This window comes from Kryptolebias marmoratus, linkage group LG8, assembly GCF_001649575.2.
Source record: "Kryptolebias marmoratus isolate JLee-2015 linkage group LG8, ASM164957v2, whole genome shotgun sequence".
In the NCBI taxonomy this organism is placed as follows: domain Eukaryota; kingdom Metazoa; phylum Chordata; class Actinopteri; order Cyprinodontiformes; family Rivulidae; genus Kryptolebias; species Kryptolebias marmoratus.
Genome location: NC_051437.1, coordinates 18202974 through 18217235, shown reverse-complemented (window position 1 = coordinate 18217235; position 14262 = coordinate 18202974). Strand labels below are relative to the sequence as shown.

Genomic DNA, 14262 nt, shown 5'->3' with positions numbered 1-14262 from the left:
TAGCAGCAGACTCACTCTTATATTTCAACCTAAAACGGGACTGCAGCCGGCTTAATGCGGGTCAGTCACGTGGCTCAGGCGTCCACGTGGTTTTCGGCGAATTCAGTCAACGCTTTGTTTACACTGAGCGGTACCCACATTTCAGAATTGCATTCAATATATCTGGAAAACCACTGGAGCAGATAAACTCAAACTACACCGTTTGGTATACTTCAGAATAACCTGTTTTTTATATTCGATTTCGTACTTTGCAACGAGTACCTGTAATATGACAAATTAAAATGCATATAAACTTCTGACTACAACTATTTACTGTGAAGTTATTCAGCTGAGTCCTGAAAAGTAAAAAATGGTCAAAAGTGACCCTTCTCTTAGTATGCAGACATTTAAATAATAAAAACACAGAAATGTGTTAATTCTATCCTGTATTTTATTGTTTTAGTCTTCCGAGTGGCCCAACTTCCATTATATGCTTCATTTTTATTATGATGTGAAACAAATAATCATTAAAAAAAGCATCTCTAACAGTGAAGTGGGTAATCCCTGGGTGGCGTGTGAGCTCAGCTATTGTGTGTGTGTTGTGGCTATGAGGGATTCTCACCATTTGAGCTGATTATCATGACAAAAGCATGATTCACAAGAACATATAAATATAAAAAATAAAAATCATCCCACAAACTGTTTGTCAGCCAGTCCTGTCAGCTTAGTGACGAACATCCTGTAGGTCCCAGTCCTCCCCAGTTTAATGTGGATTTCCACCGAACAGCTCACACACACACACACACGCGCGCGCGCAAAAAGAGGCGATTATTCTGACAGGGAGCTCTTATTATAAGGGAGGAGAGGGGGGCTTCGATGACAGGACACAAAGCGGGCACACAGCTACAGGGTGGTCGCGCCAGATAAGAGAGGAAGAGCGCAATAAGTGCAAATGTAATTTACTTCGCGTGACGCCTCCAGCCCAAGGACGTACGAGGAAGGCAAACACGGGCGAGACTGAAGGAGAGGAGGAGGTGGTGGTGGAGGAGGAGGTGGAGGAGGGCTCGGTTTGTGTTTGAGGAAGGGCTACAGAAGAGAAGCTACACCGACGCGAGCCGCGGATCCGTCCGGGAGCCATGGCTTGAACGCGCGGAGGACCAAACTGCGGCGGCTCGTCGGGAGGCAGAGACAAACAGGAAAGGCCTCCCGAGCTCCTTTAATCCGAGCCAAAACCTCCCTGACAGGCGGCGAGCAGCGACACGGACAAGGGTGAGACGCGCCTTTCACGGCCAATCTCCCAACATAAATAATAATAATACAAATAAATAAGAAGAAGAGGCACGCCGATGGTTCCAGATCTTGGACTTCCTCCTCTCTGCGGCGGAGGATTGCTCCGTGTGGCTCTGAATGCGTGCTGGAGCAGCCGTGTTTGTTCCGCTCCTTCAGTTTGTCTCCTTTTCTCTTCAACAGGACACTTTATTCGCAGCTGAAGGAATTTATGGGATCACAAGGTACCCTTTCTGGTTTTAATATGCGTCTCTCTCCAGTTAGCTGTCATTGTTTTTATGTCCCCCCCCCTCCCCTTCCCCATACCTAGTCACAGCTGGGTTTAGTTTTCTTTGTTTACAGTGTGAATATCTCAGCAGCTGATATGTCCTCAGCCTGTTTGCTTCTGACTGCTGTGACAGCTCATAGTTGCATGTTTAACAGTGTTAACAGACTCCTGTCATGCTCCAATTAACAGAGTTTTTCTGCTGCTTTTTATTTGAATTTGTCTGAACTGCTCAACCACAACAAAGCCAGAGGATAAAACTCTTGTAGCCATCCATGTCTGAGCAAAAAAGCCAACATAATCCCTCACAACGCACATCCGAAAATGGACTATTGCATCACCGTAGAAAGTAGTTTGTTCAGTTGATTAAATTGTGCAACATCGTTGGGGCTTGTTTGTGACTTGTCCTGTGCTCCTGTGTGCAGTTTCCTCTGATGAGATGAGTGTGCGTGCTGGCCAGGGCAGTGATGAGGTGCTGGTTTCTCAGGCGGTGTGGGATTACCTGGCTGCAGCCGGGCGGCCCTGGCTCATTGACTTCCAGCACAAGCAGGGGATGAGCGCCGGGATCGTCAGGCGAGGTGAGAGGGGGGGCTGCTGTGCTGTGCGGCTGCAGCCCGTGGACGGCTCGAGGAGCGCCCGCTCCGGAGTGATGGATGGACCCATCTCCAGTGAGACGCGGAAAGCCTTCATAGACTTATGCCGATGTGCCCGGAAAGAGATGAGCAAGCAGGAAGGGGGGCCCAAGAGGAAGAGGGCCCTGCTGCCTTGCGTAGGAGCCCTGGACCAGAAAGTAGAGGAGAGCCTGCTCCAGCCTCCACCTCCCCAACCCCGGCGCTCCCAGAGACAGCAGCAGAGGTTCAGGAAGCCTGCGGATGAGGAGGCATGTGCTGCTCTCCACGAGGCAGCCCAGAGGAAGGACCTGGACTCTGGCATGACTTCCCGCAGTGAGTCGGAGGACAGTAACACTTGTTCCATTTGCATGGGGGAGATTGTGGAGAAGACCACTCTGGAGAAATGCGGCCATTCGTTCTGTCGCTCTTGCCTGGATCAAGCCTTTAAGGTGAAGAAAGCGTGTCCAGTGTGTCGACTCGTGTACGGCCAGCTGATCGGAAACCAGCCTGCCAATGGTTCCATGATTGTTGAGCGAGATCCTGATCTGGGGCTTCCTGGCCATGAAGGTCATGGGTGTATCTGCATCATCTACAGCTTCCCTCCCGGCTTACAGACAGTGAGTAGATCAGCATCATGGGACCAAAGGATATTTTAATAATCTTAGATGGATACATTTTTGGATAAATGATACGAATTATAAAATTACTAATCATTTCTAGGAAGAAAAACATTAATTTAGGGGTACAATCTTGAGACCCTTTTTATAAATCGTTATATTAAAACTTGCTTGGTAAGAGTTTCTAAACAGACACTGAGAATATTTTACATTTACACTCATAAATCGAGCAAACACAAAAATTATGCTATTTCTGTAAATGCAGCAAACTGCCTTAGCAATGTGGTGATTTATCATTTAATTGTCTTCTATCTGGTGGAAATACACATTTCCATTTTATTGGTAAGATCCTCAAAATGTTCCATTTTGTTTAGTGAAACAATCTCTATTTATAAGACTGTGCTTGATAAAATCATACGTTCTGTTTAGTTTTTCAGCCTAAGCCACAAAACAGCTTGTGTCAGATATGCTTTTGCTTTCCTTCACTAACTTCCTGTGCTGTAAGGGGAATATAAACAGGTTTTACGACATCATGCTTCCTCTCTCAAACAAAGGTTTATGTGGTTGCCATGTGTTGACTCGGTAAAGTTTGACATACCTAAACAGGAAATCAGTTACGAGCAGGTGGAAAGTCTAAATCGCCTAAAGAAACTGCTGTAAAAATGGATGTAAATGGACACAAAAACTTGCAAACACACTGCCTGCGACAGCTTTTTACCAAACGCACTTAAAATGAAAAGAAAAAAATACTTTTTTTGTGGTGACACTGTGACTGCAGTAACATTACAGAACTCAAGACTTTAACATGTGGTCCTGTTTAAAAGAGCTGGGAGTTTTCTTTAATTTAAAGGGACTGTCTTGTCATTCTTTGAAATGATGTTCTGTCAAATATTTATCAATATTTAGTACCTTATCAGCCGTGACATCAATCAGAACGTCGTGTGTGAAGACGAGCAGAAGTTTTCATTTAGGCTAGGCTAGCCACTGATGAGAAAACGTCAACAAACTAAACAAACAATGTCATGCAAAAGTGTAGCGGTTTAATACGAGCTAATCTCGTGTTCTTTTACACTTGTGTCTCGTTTTTGAAAACTAGTTTTATAAACCTGAAAAATTTTTTAAAAACGGGCCCTCTTTGGGCTGCCAATTAGCCTAGTCCGGATGAAGACTTCCACTCTTTTCTCTGTGTTCTGCGCCTGATTTCAGGGCTGATAAGGTACTGACTATTGATAACCATTTGCCAGAATATCACTTCAAAAATCACCAGATTGTGCCTGTAAAGAATTGTAACTCTATAGGTCTTTTTACATTCACCAAGAAGCTTCATGACACTGAACGTATCCTGACCTCTTCTTCATCTTCGTCACCAACAGCTAGAACACCCCAACCCTGGTGTTCGGTACCCAGGGACAGAACGTGTGGCCTACCTCCCCGACAGCCCCGAGGGGAACCGCGTGCTGGGCCTGCTGCGCCGGGCCTTCGAACAGCGCCTTATCTTCACCATCGGTACCTCCATGACTACGGGCATGCAAAACGTCATCACCTGGAATGACATTCACCACAAGACCTCATTATGGGGCGGGCCGCGCTGGTATGTTTGCTTTTTAGCTGAGGGTGAATGACTGAAATTCTTAGGTGTTTCCTACGAGGAAGTAGAATCAGCTGGGCAGATAGCTGATGGTTGATGACTTTTTATGTCTCCTTACAGCTTTGGCTACCCAGACCCCACTTATTTGGTGCGAGTGACCGAGGAGCTCAGAGAGAAAGGCATCACAGCAGACTGACCAAAAAAAGAGACAGATTCTTCCAGGAGGATTGGAATTCTGCGTCTATGCTGGTGGACTTGACTCGGCTTCCAGTTTTGCTCTGTGTCTGCCCGCCACACAGAAGATGGCTTAAGACAAAAACCTCATGAGACAGGTGTCTAATGCTGCAGAAGAGCCCATATCTCCTCCACTGATTGTTCCGTCTTGTTCGTTTTTTTTTTTTTTTTCCCTGCAGAGTTCAGCTTATCCAATGCCATATATGGAAGTCAACCCTTTGACCGCAGTGCATTTTTGTATTGCAAACCCTCAAATTGTCACTTCTGGCAACTTGCCTGACATGTGACGCACTTAGTTAGGAGCTCGTCGGAATTCATGGTACTTGTATATTATTTGGGAAATGTTAAGTTTAATATTTTTAGACATTTTATGTTATGTTAATGTTTACTTTCTTTCCCGAGGCTTACTTTAGATCTTAAAAGCACACATCCTTGGTTATATTTCCCAGCAGTTTGAACAAGTTTTGATTATTGATTAGCTGTTGTAATGATTGTATTTGGTTCGTGTGGCAGAAAGGTACTGCTCTTTAAAGTCGGATTCAAATTTTTTTTTTATGTTATTGCAATCTAAAGCACTCACAGGCACTTTGGTAGGTTTTTCGGTGAAGCTGAAGTAATTGGTTTTTGCTTCCTTTTTTGATGAAGGGTGCTCCTGGCAAACAGGTTTGTGGAGCCATCAGCTATTTGCTGGCAACAAGTTGACGCCAGTTGCTTTGAAAACTTCATCTGTGTGTGATCTTCATCTCAAGACCTATTTCTACTTAAATAGGAGGATTGTTCAGTGATGTCTCATTGCAGCACTTTTTGGCATGCATTGAAAAGTTATCGCTGGGTTTTTTCCAGTTGTAACTCCTGTTGTTTTAAGATGTCTCCCAGGCGTTGAGCCCATTACCTCACTTGCTTGTAACGCGCTCCTCTGATTATCAGATTTTAAGACGATGTCAACCACGAAGGGCATATAGACCACTTGAACCAAATGAAAGGCACAAAAGCTCTTTAAATATCTATGCTTCTGTCCCTGTCAGACTGGGAGATTTGCCTATTGATCTTATTTAAAATGAGCTAACTCTTGGAAATCTATTGAAATCTAACCCGCAACAACAAAGGTGGGGGAAAATTTGCAGGAACAATTGGTTTAAGGTGGGATACTGATCTCATTTTGTTGTGCCTTTCTTATATTCATTTCTGATTTTAAAGAAATCAAGCATGACGGCTTTAGTGAATGATAGGGTATATTTTGATGTTCTTTAATAGTTGATAAATTTTATGTTATCTGGCATTTAGTGCAAACATTGCAGTTTATAAAAAATAATCCTTATTGTTTTACCAAATTTCCTTTTTCCTCAAAACAGTTCTAATCTTCCAGATGCTGACCCTGAGATATGATAAATATTTTAGTTTACAAAGTTCTGCAACCCATTTGGCTAAATTAAAATGAATGTTCATATCTGTCCATTTAATACTTTATATATTTTTTTGTTGTTGTTTTTGCACCCTTGTTGTTTTAGTTGAGGGACCAACTGAGATGTTTTTGGGACACAGGATTGTAGTTTCTTAAAGCTACTGTGCAAACCTTTCTATGCATTACCTGACTGAGGATGGGGTCGAGAGAACAGGTGGCCAGAGGGATCCCCCGAGTTACAAGCTGATTGTAAAGGAAAACTGAGTTTTGCTTTTCTAATTGTGTTGATTCGTACTTTGTTGATATCCAGAATTATGTACCCCGCGTTTTAATACTTGAATAAAAAGTTATGTTTGGGTTTGTCTGGGACAATAAATGTGTAAACAAAGTGTGTCTTTCACAACTGCATCGCAAAGAGGAGATGATTCACTGGAAACGAGTTCAGGCTGCTCAGTACAAACAACTTCTGCAATACTAAAACAGGATGTTCCTGAATTACGTAAGAAATAAAAGCTACAGGAAAAGTCCTGTGATTTTCAGTTAACAACTAAAATAATTCAGTTTATTAAGCCTAAATTATCAGTATAAAACTGGTTTCTTACAGACATGAGTTGATGATAATCTAAGTTGTTACAAATAGATTAGAAGTAAATAAACAGTTGGGCAATTTAAATACATTTGTAACCCAGCTTACTGGACAAGTTTCTAACCTTCAGACTGGCTTCAAGCCACAGCACAATGGCATTAAAGTGATGCGTTGTTCTTTAATGTACGAATAAATGTGAAAAACAGCAAAATGAGAAGGTTTTATTGGTCTTTATAATCTTGGTGGATTCTGTAAAATAAAATAAAAGCCACAGTTTTCCTGCTAGCATATACTGTAAATATAAATTTAATAATATGCTTCTAAAATAATCCTGGCAGATTTCTGCTGTTTTACAGTTAGCTTTCTTTTTTTCTCTCCTACAGACTTTTAAATGGACAATATAATAACTTAAAAGTCTTATTCTGTGCTTCATCTAGAGAGGTATGATATTAGAAAAACTTGTAATGTGCAATAATATTGTTTAATATTACCGTGACATTATTGGTTGCGACAAACCCCCATTTTTTTCTTACTTTTTCCTTCTGTCATCACCATCATCTAAACCAGATGTTTGTTAAATTGACCAAAATATATTATGAGCAGCAGAGCATAAATGCACGGCACTTGAAATATAACAGTCTATGATTTATTGCAGTGTAAGAGGTCCTTTGCAATACTGATTGTGTGCTTGTTGATATTGCAATGATGGTAAATTTGATATATTGTGCAGCCCTACCTTTATCTGTGCAAAGCATTTGTGTGTCATAATTCATCTGCCCTCATCTTGTAAACAAACATTTAAAAGTAAAAATGTTGAACAAAAGAAAGAAATAATAACAAAACCCCTGACAGTTTCTCAGGCGGTTTAGTTCACAGGTTATTCTGTTAAGTTATTTTATCATTTTGAACATGATTCAGACCTTTACCTTCATGTTAAAATGTTTTTTTTTAAGTCTATTTTTTGTCTATTTGATCATGTCACCTCCATTATTTAGATCAGCAACGGATTATCCTTTTAAATAAAAAAATACATATATAAAATTGGAAAGTAATGATTAAAATGAAAAGAGAAGCTGTCAGAACAGAATAGAGTCATGGTTGGGGTTATTTGGAAGTTTTTAAAAGTCAATAAATACCTCAGATTTGCACCTTTATAATGTATCGAGGACGCGCTGTTACTGTTAAACTGCAAATAAACAAACGTGGGCTTGATTTTATTTATTTTTAATCACAGAGAAAAAAAAAACAAAAAAACTAGAGTTCATGTTTTGCTCCACTTCCTGACACGTGGTGTGTTGTGGTATTTATTGTGTTGACGTCACACATCTTAAGGCCCGCCCCCCCAGGGACCCGGAGCATCCGAGTCAAGAAGCAGGACACGGAGAGGCGGAAACTGAGACACCCTGTCGTCACAAACCCGGAAAACAAAACAAAAAAATGATGGAAAACACACCGAACAGCCACCCTGTCGGTGAGGCCTCGGGAAAGTGCGTCATCTGCCTGGACAAAATTCAGGAAAAGAAGACGCTGAAGTGTCAGCACTCTTTCTGCTCCGAGTGCATCGACTCCGTTTTTAACGTGAAGCCTGCGTGTCCGATTTGCAACACTTTCCACGGAGTGTACACGGGGACCCAGCCGAAGGGCACGATGACGGTGACCCGGAACTGGCAGAGCCTGCCGGGCTACGAGCGCTGCGGCTCCTTCACCATTCAGTACAGTTTCCCCGCAGGGATACAAGGGGTGAGGCGGACGGTTTCCACACATCACCCCAGCCAGAAGGCAGACATGTTCCTGCTGCAGCGATGCTTGTGTTCGGCCACCAGAGGGCGGTGTTGCTCCGTGTGATCACATGAATGGGGCCTCACTCTCTCATTTTGCCACCGCACCACAGCAGGCATTAGTTTGTGTTTGTGTGTCGTGTTAGCAAAGTATCTCATGATGAACCACCGGATGTATTTTAATGAAACTCTGAAAGTGGCTGTACACCTACAACTCATTAAATTTAGGAGTCCTCTTGATTCAAGATGGCCACCACTTCTAATCAACATTAACAAACACAGCAATTGCTGTAACTCGGTCAGTTTTGCAGATATTGAGCTCAAATAGTAGTAGCTGAGACACACTTTGAGTGCTACACATCTCTGCTTAAAAATTTGGCATCAACCCTGTTTGTCTGTTAGCAAAATAACTCATAAACCATTGGCTGGAATTTTTTTTGAAACTTTCAGGAAGTATTGGTTCTGCATCTACAGCCGATTAACTTCTGGGGTCACCCCGCTTCAACACGGCGACCACAGCAGAGCGACGTTAGGCAACAACTCAGTCAGTTTTGCAGATATCAAGCTAAAACCTGGTGTGGTAGTAGCTGAGAGTCCTCCTCGGCACATACTCCCAGTGCTGTATGAGATCACAGATCATTTACAAGTTTTGACTAAAACATTTAAAACCCCATTCTTTCTCATCATAAGATGATTTTACGTTAAAACTCTGGCGTAAAATGCAGCAGGCGATATGCATTCCTTTAAGAAATGCTGGACTTTCCATTTATTTTTTTGAAAGAATGCTAAAGTATCTCCAAAGTGTGACATTTTTACAAATTGAATAGTTTTAGATCATTTCTTCATACATACAAAGGTGCTTTTATAATACCAGCACATTTGTCAAGTCTAAAATAGTTAAAATTTCAAAATGACTCGTGCCATATTTATTTGAAAAAGAACGAAGACGATTTATCAGATCTCAAATTTAAGCACTTTTTGAAGACGTATGATAATCTTGAATAAGATGTTGGCAGACTGTTTAAAACACGTTAGAACAAAAGATTAGAAATATATTGTGTTATTAATAAATGTCTTCATTCTGCTTCACAGTTTTGTTTTGGCAGCACAGTTTCTTACAGTGTTTTTTCCGTTTATCTTGTTGCAGCCCGAGCACCCAAACCCCGGGGTGAGGTACAGCAGCACCACTCGGGTCGCCTTCCTGCCAGCCTGCGCCGAGGGAGAAAAAGTCCTGAGGCTGCTGAAGAAAGCGTTTGACCGAAGGCTCGTGTTTACCGTGGGACGATCTGCGACCACAGGCCTCAACAACGTCATCACCTGGAACGACATCCATCACAAGACCAGCACTTCAGGCGGCCCGGAGTGGTACGTGCTGCTCCGCTCATTTCAGCTGAATAATCTGAGCTGGAGAAAGAAAAAAAATCCAGTTTTTACTGAGCACTTGAGTCTAATAATAATCTGTTTTGTATTATCAGCACCAACAATCTTCAGCAGTTCTTTTAGTTTAGTGAGGCTGTACAGGAAAAAGTATTTGACAAATGAATTTTTTTCATTTGCGCTGGATACAAAGTTAAACATTGACTGACAAATCGGTTTGGCTTTGTAGATGTTTTTATAATAATTTAAAGGCCTAGTTTTCCTTGAAGGATCGCCCGCCACCTTCTTATGCCAGAGTTTTAAACTGAGATCATCCTATGATGACAAATAAAGAAGTCGTAGCCATTTTGGTCAAACCCTGTGAGTGACGATATGTAGAAGCACTGAGGATGACTCTCAGCTACTACCACATTAAATTTTGGCTCAATAGTTGTACATCTGACTTAAGTCGTAGCCATTTCTGTGTTGGCTAAGGTTGATTAGCTGTGCTGGTCATCTTGAATTGGATTTACTCTAAAACCTAATCTGTTGTAGATGTCCATTTAATGATTACTATCTAAGAGTGTCATTAAAATCCGTCTAGTGGTTCATGAAATATTTTGCTAACAGACGGAGAGTAGTTAATGGCTTAGAAAAACGGTCAGTTTCTGCTCAGAGTATGTGTTGGGGACATCTTTCAGCTACTACCACACCAAATTTTAGATCAATAACTGTAAAATTGGTTGACTTATAGCAACACAGGGTCAAGAAATCGGAGAGAAGTTGGGTGATTGGTAAAACCAAATTCACCGTGAAGTTGTTGATAAAATACAGCTTTTGTTGGACTTGTGAGAAGTTTTATCAACTTTCTCCTTTTTTTTTTTTTTTCCTTTACAGTTTCGGGTATCCAGATCCAGGTTACTTGCTCAGGGTTCAAGAGGAGCTTCGACTTAAAGGCGTGACGGAGGACGACTGATGAGCGAAGACTTCGTTTAGGTTTAATGTAATTTCAAGTAACAGAGATTTATATTCCAAGTCTGCACTTTTTTGTTGTCCTCCCAACGGGGAGGACGATCACTGACACTTCTGTGAGCTGGCTGAGTGCAATGAGAGAGTTCTCAACTTTCCCAAAGATTTTCTAAACCATGTCGAGATTTCCTATCTGTAGTTATTATCTAAAGAAATCAAAAAAAAAAAGGGAGGAACTCTGGTACTGATCGTCTCATTTTTAAATTCTTGTTTACATTGAAATAACCCAACCTCTACATTAACGGGTAAATATTCGGGAGATAAATGTTTATTGTCATTTAATGTCGTGAAAATCTCATTTTGATAATTGCCTCTTGTACATACTGCCTGCAAAGCCAGGCAGTACCTCGGTTCCTCTGAAAAGCACATCCATTTCTTTATCCCGCAACAAGAGCCCTGTTAGTTACAGGTCAAAACAACAATGTAGCTTTTTGTTCCAAGCAAACTTAGCACACATTTTAAATTAGCACTTTCACTTAATTTGAAAACCAACTGTTAAAATTCTGGGAAAGATGGGACATTGTGCAAGATGTAAATAAAAACAGAATGCAATGATTTGCAAAACTCTTAACCCGGGGTACTCTTAAACTCTTAAACGCGGGGTACATTGTGATTAAAAGGCTTCTGCAGAAGTTGAAGACCTGCTGAAGAGCAGAGAAACAACTAAAACATGCAGGATGGTGCTCCTCCAGGACTGGAGTTGGGAATCCCTGCTTTAATGCACCCCCATACCATCAGAGAGGCAAGCTTTTGAACTGTGCTCTGATAACAGGTCAGATGCTCCCTCCCCTGTTTAGTACAGAGGATGTGACGTTCTTGAATGTCAGATTTTGATTCATCTGACCACAGAACAGTTTTCCACTCTGACTCAGTCTGTTTTAAATGAGCGTTGGCTCAGAGAAGGCGGCAGCGTTTCTGGATGGTGTTCACATCTGGCTTCTTCTCTGCCTGATAGAGCTTTAAGCAGCATGTGTGGATGGCACAGGGAGCTGTGGAAGTGTTGCTGAGCCGATAAAGTGATGTCCAGAACAGAATCAGACCAGTTTTTAATGCAGAACCACCTGAGGGCTCAAAGATCACGGGCCTCCAATACTCACTTTCAGGCTTGCCTTTTGGGTACAAGGATTTCTTCTGATTCTTGAAATATTTTGATATTGTAGCATTTTGCTAGGTGGTAATAGTAAAGATTACGATGCAAAGAAGATCTGGTCATGCAACTCTTTATTTTTCTTCTTTCTCTTCTTGAATCAGGAAGTGCTCCCCCCTTTTATACACCCAGTGCAACATTTCACTCATGGTGTCAACGTTACAGTTCACAATAACAAAGACCTGAACTTACTGACATAACTGCCTCTTCAGGACGTTACAATACTAGGAACTGTAGATGCTGGAATGTTTTATTTTATTTTTACTGACCTGTTGCCAATTAACCCAACTTGTTGCAAAATTGTCCTCCAGCTGTTTTTCATTTACATTTTACGCAACGTCCCACCCTTCTTGGAATTGGGGTTGAATGCACTATGCACTGTTTTAATGAGATTTTTTTGACAGTAACAAAATCTCAGTGATGCACATTATTTGTTTTTTTTGTGCCTTGTGTGATATCAGCCAATTTAGTGCCTTTAAAACTGTAAAAAAAAAAAAGAGAGAAGAAAAAGGTCCATTTGTGTTTCGAAGTCAACATTTGTTCTTGTGTAGCCTGAAGATGTGTTTGACATTTTTTTTCAGCCTGCTTTTTACTATTTAGTCCACCAGAGGGTGACGGTTTCCACAGAGAAAGCTTGTTTGATGGCATGCTTCTGTTCTGCAGCTCACTCATGGAGCCCACAGTCCCCCGTTGGCCCCAAACCTCACGTGCAGCAGATGAGTCACGTGAATTCGTCATGTTTGGGTCAGTTTACGTACATTGAAAAAAGCTTCATGTTAAAGAATATGTCACTTTATGCTTGATTTCTGTGAGGAATAATATGTTCTGGTTTGTAGCAGCAGTGTTAATCCAGACCAACTGAGTGACAAAGCAACATAAATGTCTTATTGTTCTTGTCAAAACCTGAAGCAAAATATAGATTATTATCATCGACAGCCAGGGGTGAAAGGCTGTGGTAGTAGCTTAGAGTTATTCTGAACACATACTTTGTTTTTTTAGCAAAGTATCTCATGAACCACCTGATGGATTTTAAAGAAACTCTATGAAAGTATTTATTGGGCATTTATCTCCAGCTGATTACCTTTTGGTGTTAGCCTGGTTTAAGATCGGCACCACAGCTAATCAAAAACGGTTATTACTTACCTACTACCGCTTAAACTTTAGGTCAGTCACACTTCAGCTAGAACGGCATCATTTCTCATCACGCCGTGATGTTAGTTTAAAGCTCGGACATGAAAGGTGGCGGGCGAGAGGCATTCCTTCGAGGAATGTTAGGTCTTTAATATACATTTGGATGTATATTCATTCTTTATGTGATCAAAGTGAGAGCGAGAGGGAGGGAGGGAGCATGTGAGGAGGTGAAGTTTTTGGACTCGGCCTGTTTGGTGCCGTGGCGTTCATGTCTGGGGGCATTTCTGTGGTCTTGGATCTCAGGGCATCTGCTGCTACTCTCTCAAATCAGAGTCTCATCCATCTGCTCGAACTTTCAATCAGCTCCCACCCCCACCTCCACCCTTCTTCACACACACACACACACACACTTCTGCCACAGCTCATCAGTAAAATTCATCCATTTATCATCCATCCATTTACAGTTATTTTTTTCTTATGTTTTATTTTTGCTGTCAAGTATTCTCTGTTTTTTTTTATTTTTTCCTATGTGATCATTTCATTTAAAACCAGCACTTTGTCTTTGCACTTTTAACTCTCAAGCACTGTAGCAGTATTTGGGACAAACTGTGTAAAAAGGAGAAAGTGGAGCACTAAACAAGCCTAATCTACAGATGGTAACATGAAGTGGAAGTGAAACATGTCTACTTTCTGCATTACTTTCAGTTCAATGCCTGTAACCTACATTTGAACATGAAAATATTCCATGCACTTCTTGGTGATTTCAATAAAAAAGACATTTTTCCTGACATAAATTTCCTGAGGCTCTGTTGCCTAAATGCTAATTTTTTTATTTTTTATTCTTGATTAACCTCAAACTGACTCGGTTATTTGTTGTTCACATTTTATGTTATAGAAAATGAATCATTCTTTGCCCCTCTCTGCGGGAGTTTGCCCGTCTCTGTCAGTCCATCTGCTCCATCTGGAAATAGGGGCAAAGGATGACAGAAATGCAACCACAGCTATAAATATGTATAAATAATTATGCAGAGCGGAATAATCGGGGTGACTAACCTCCTTATAAAATTCATGGTTTAAACCAGTGAAACTAGCCTCTCAGAGGTAAATCTGGTAACATCCATTGCTGCTGTTAGTCGTTCTCTACATATGTGCTGTTTTAGCAGGATGGGTTGAATGTTCTGCGACTGCACGGCTCTGAAAATAGCATCATGATTGTTGATTTTGTGTTCTTTTTTTTGGGAGTGGGGGGGGG

At 41.3% G+C, this 14262-nt stretch overlaps 2 protein-coding genes across 2 annotated transcripts; both read left to right on the top strand.

Annotated features, from left to right (window-relative positions):
* The first annotated feature begins 817 nt into the window (after positions 1-817).
* dtx3 (deltex E3 ubiquitin ligase 3) lies at positions 818-6372 on the top strand. The gene is made up of 5 exons (XM_017430865.3): positions 818-1248; positions 1450-1490; positions 1957-2759; positions 4133-4350; positions 4468-6372. The coding sequence occupies exons 2-5, from the start codon at positions 1478-1480 to the stop codon at positions 4541-4543; spliced, it is 1110 nt and encodes a 369-aa protein (XP_017286354.1). The 5' UTR covers positions 818-1248; positions 1450-1477; the 3' UTR covers positions 4544-6372.
* Positions 6373-7911: 1539 nt separating this feature from the next.
* LOC108244568 (probable E3 ubiquitin-protein ligase DTX3) lies at positions 7912-12441 on the top strand. Its single transcript, XM_017430882.3, has 3 exons — positions 7912-8309; positions 9495-9712; positions 10601-12441. Exons 1-3 carry the CDS (start codon positions 8007-8009, stop codon positions 10677-10679), a joined length of 600 nt encoding a protein of 199 aa, XP_017286371.1. The 5' UTR covers positions 7912-8006; the 3' UTR covers positions 10680-12441.
* The last annotated feature ends 1821 nt before the right edge of the window (positions 12442-14262 follow it).

Excerpts from the sequence above, each read along its gene's own strand:
- dtx3 (XM_017430865.3), top strand. Across the intron at positions 2,760-4,132 it reads TCCCTCCCGGCTTACAGACA|CTAGAACACCCCAACCCTGG; the intron begins GTGAGTAGATCA and ends CGTCACCAACAG. Across the intron at positions 4,351-4,467 it reads TTATGGGGCGGGCCGCGCTG|CTTTGGCTACCCAGACCCCA; the intron begins GTATGTTTGCTT and ends GTCTCCTTACAG.
- LOC108244568 (XM_017430882.3), top strand. The coding sequence starts at position 8,007 with ATGATGGAAAACACACCGAACAGCCACCCTGTCGGTGAGGCCTCGGGA. Across the intron at positions 8,310-9,494 it reads TCCCCGCAGGGATACAAGGG|CCCGAGCACCCAAACCCCGG; the intron begins GTGAGGCGGACG and ends ATCTTGTTGCAG. Across the intron at positions 9,713-10,600 it reads ACTTCAGGCGGCCCGGAGTG|TTTCGGGTATCCAGATCCAG; the intron begins GTACGTGCTGCT and ends TTTCCTTTACAG.